This window comes from Cnephaeus nilssonii, assembly GCF_951640355.1.
Source record: "Cnephaeus nilssonii genome assembly, chromosome: 5".
Classification (NCBI taxonomy): Eukaryota; Metazoa; Chordata; class Mammalia; order Chiroptera; family Vespertilionidae; genus Cnephaeus; species Cnephaeus nilssonii.
Window position 1 is genome coordinate 28632150 of NC_137076.1, and position 3697 is coordinate 28635846.

Consider the following 3697-nt stretch of genomic DNA (forward strand, 5'->3'; position numbering starts at 1 on the left):
AGGCGTCCTCAAACTACGGCCCGCGGGCCACATGCTGGTGTTTTTGCCGTTTTGTTTTTTTTACTTCAAAATAAGATATGTGCAGTGTGCATAGGAATTTGTTCCTAGTTTTTTTTTAAACTATAGTCCGGCCCTCCAACGGTCTGAGGGACAGTGAACTGGCCCCCTGTTTAAAAAGTTTGAGGACCCCTGCTCTAGAGTGAGAGAATAAAGCGGGTGCAGGAGGCCTACCAGGCAGTGAGGATGTGTGGCCACCCCTGCCAGCCCCACCCTGCCCTGGGCCCTTTTCTCTCCCCTCAAATCAAGTCTAGTTAGACTCTCAGTACATATGAACTCAGACAGATTCTCCCTGAGTCATGAGAAATAGCCAGCACAGGGAGAAAGGTCATTGTAGACAGAAGAAATAGCCGGTGCAAAGGTCCTGGGGCAGAACCGTGCTTGGCACGTTGGAGGAATAGTAACGTGGCTCTTGTGGCTGCAGCAGAGTGAACGAGGAGGAGAGAGGGAGGAACTCTGGAATTTGGGTTTTAAGAACTGACCTCCTGGGGGGAGGGTGCCCTGTACAAGACCGGGTCCTTCTAGGAACCTCAGAAGGGGGTAACATTGGCACTTTCTTTGTTGGGTCACTGAGAGGCACGGGGAGATGATGCTCGTGGAGTGTGAGTGTGAGTCCCGGATCTGTGCCACTCGGGCCACAGGCTCACATAAGGCCTTACACAAGAGAGGAGCTGGGGGTGCTCTGAGACTTCCAGAACACTTTTTGGAGACTGCCCAGCCCCCCCCCCCCCCCCCCCCCCCCCGTCAGAGACCTAGGGATTCTATCTTGGCCACAGGCTCAGGCCGCTGGGGGCAGAATGTAAGTGGATGATGTCACAGAGGCTGGGGGCATCTAGAACCCTGAGGGGTCCTGGCCTCGGCGCCATCTGCCAGCAAGGCCACCTGGTAGGTCAGTTCCTCCTGAGACCAGCCTTCAAAGACACGATGCAAACGCGCCTGCCACCAGGAGCCGTTCCTGCCTAGGGCCGCCCAGGTCCCAGCCGCTCTGCTGACCTGCCTCTGAGCCTCCCATTGAAGCCGCTTCCATTCCAACCTGGCCACGGGCCCCTGGGAGGCCCCGGAGATGCCCAAAGGCCTCCCATCTGCCATCCCCAGTGGGACCTAGTTCACTCAGCACAGGAGGAGGAGGGAGGGCGGGGTGGCCATGGGGCGGCAGCGGCGGGCCCTGGCCCTGAGGGCGGTCAAGGCCTCCCTGGTCCTGCTGGCGCTGCTGGTGCCCTCGCAGGCGCTGGTGCGGGCCGTGCTGGACGGCAACGCGAGCTCGGTGGACTTCGCGGACTTGCCGGCCATGTTCGGGGCGCCCCTGGCCCCCGAGGGCGTGCAGGGCTACCTGATGGAGGCCAAGCCGGCCAACGCATGCCACCCCATCGAGCGCCCGCGGCGGGTGGGCAACGGCTCCCTGGACGCCATCGTGCTCATTCGTCGCTACGACTGCACGTTTGACCTGAAGGTGCTGCACGCCCAGCAGGCCGGCTTCAAGGCCGCCATCGTGCACAACGTCTTCTCGGACGACCTGGTGCGCATGGCCCACGTGTACGAGGACCTGCGGCGCCAGATCTCCATCCCCGCCGTGTTCGTGAGCGAGGCCGCCTCGCAGGACTTGCGAGTCATCATGTGTTGCGACAAGTCCGCCCAGGTCCTCCTGTTGCCCAACTACCCGCCGTGCCCCGACCTGGACTGCCACCCCGTGCTGGCCATCTCCTGGGTCCTGGGCCGCACCCTGGCCCTGCTCATGTCCACCTTCTTCCTCCTCCGCCACCTGTGGAGCTGGCTGCGGTCCAGGTGGGCCTGCGGGCCCGCCGCGGTCAAGAAGCCGGCCTGCCGCAAGGCCCAGGTCCGGACCTTCACGCGGCTCAACGACGTGTGCGCCATCTGCCTGGACGAGTACGAGGAGGGCGAGCAGCTCAAGATCCTGCCCTGCTCCCACACGTATCACTGCAAGTGCATCGACCCCTGGTTCTCCCAGGCCGCCCAGCGCGCCTGCCCCGTGTGCAAGCAGTCGGTGGCCAGCACCGAGGACAGCTCCGACTCCACCATCGACAGCTTCTGCGATGAGGACCCCTCCCTGCGTGGCCACCACACCCCCATCTGGGCCATCCAGGCCCGGCTGCGCTCCCGGCGCCTGGAGCTGCTGGCCCGAGCCAGCCCGCACCACTCCTGCGCTGCCGCCTCCGTGGGGGTGGCCGAGGCTGCGGAGTCCTCCGAGGGGCCCCCAGACCCGCTCTGAGGCCCACGGACCCTGGCTGGCAAAGAGCGGGGTGGGGAGGGTAGCAATAAGTGTTTCTAGTCTGGAGAGAATAAAAATGGGTTTGAAAGCAGTTTGTGCCCTGGCTGCTGTGGGGCCACCCGCCTCTGGCCCCTCATGCCACCCACGTGATAAAGCCAGGGGAGCCCGAGGCTGGCGGCCATTGTCTGTGGTGAGTGAGAAGATATCGGCCGGCGGGGAGGGGGGCTTAAGGTCTCTGTGTGCATCCCCAGCGGTGGCCACGCTCGGGCCTGTGCCTCGGTTCCCATCCTGGGCACACAGCTGCTGATCCTGGATATGTTTATTCATTATTCACTGAAATGTTTTTTTTTTTAAATAAACTTTTCATTTTGGAATCATTTTAGATTCAAGGTAAATAGCTAAAGTTCTAGCGAGTGCTCATGTGCCCTCACCCGGCTTCCCCGGATGTTCACATCGTCCATAGCACAGCGTGTTCGTCATAACCAAGAAGGCAACATGGGTACCTGGGATGGACGAAACTCCAGCTTTTATCTGAATTTCCCCCATCATTCCAACTTTGGATACTGGGAAATGTCAAACACACCCACAGTAGAAAGAATAGAATAATGACCCCCCCCCCGCCCCACCATGTACCCGTTGCTCAGATTCAGCAATGATCTCCTGTATCTTCTCCACTTTCACCCACTCCCCCCTCCCTTGCTATTTTGATGCAAACCCCGGATTTTTTTTTTTTTTTCATCTGTAAACATTTCAGTTTGGGTTCTCAGCTGGGGTGGGTATTTCTCCCCAGGGGCAGTGTCTGGGCATTTTTGGTCGTCATCACATCATCACTGGCTGCTATTAGCCTCTCGTGGGTGGGAGCCAGGGATGCTGCCAATACCCTACAGCACCCAGGACAGACCTCCGCACAGAGAATGACCAGCCCCAGCGTCCACCGAGCTGAGGGGAGAGGCCTTGCTCTTCGTGATAACACCTCTTAAAAAACAGCCCCACAAATACCAGCATCATGTTCAAAATAGCGATCCCACTGGGGACACCTGGGAGTGTGACCCTTATGGTGTCCATTGTTTTGGGATGTCTGAATCAAGGTGATGGGCTCCTAACTCTGGTAAGGGGGAGCTCTCCCCTCCATCTCTCTCTCTCTCAGGGTTGCCTTGCACTTTATTTGGTGAAGCAACTGGATCATTCGCCCTTTGGTGATGTCCTTGGTCGTCTGGGTTTTGCCAACTGGGTGTCCCTGTGGTGTCATTTAACATGCTCCTCGGTCCCCCGTATTTCCTGTGAATTTCTACGTGGATTCAGAGACCAACTGAGATGTGGTTTAATTTTATGGTGAACAAACAAGGTGCTTCCTCCGTCCCTAGCATGCCCCCTTTTGTAGGAGACTTGGGCCACACTAAGGGGGCTTCTGGG

The 3697-nt window shown here is 58.9% G+C and overlaps 1 protein-coding gene across 1 annotated transcript; it reads left to right on the plus strand.

The window, feature by feature from the left end:
• Positions 1-1201: 1201 nt before the first annotated feature.
• ZNRF4 (zinc and ring finger 4) lies at positions 1202-2284 on the plus strand (the record flags this gene model as incomplete). The annotated part of the gene is made up of 1 exon (XM_079770226.1): positions 1202-2284. The coding sequence occupies one exon, from the start codon at positions 1202-1204 to the stop codon at positions 2282-2284; it is 1083 nt and encodes a 360-aa protein (XP_079626352.1).
• Between the last annotated feature and the right edge of the window lie 1413 nt (positions 2285-3697).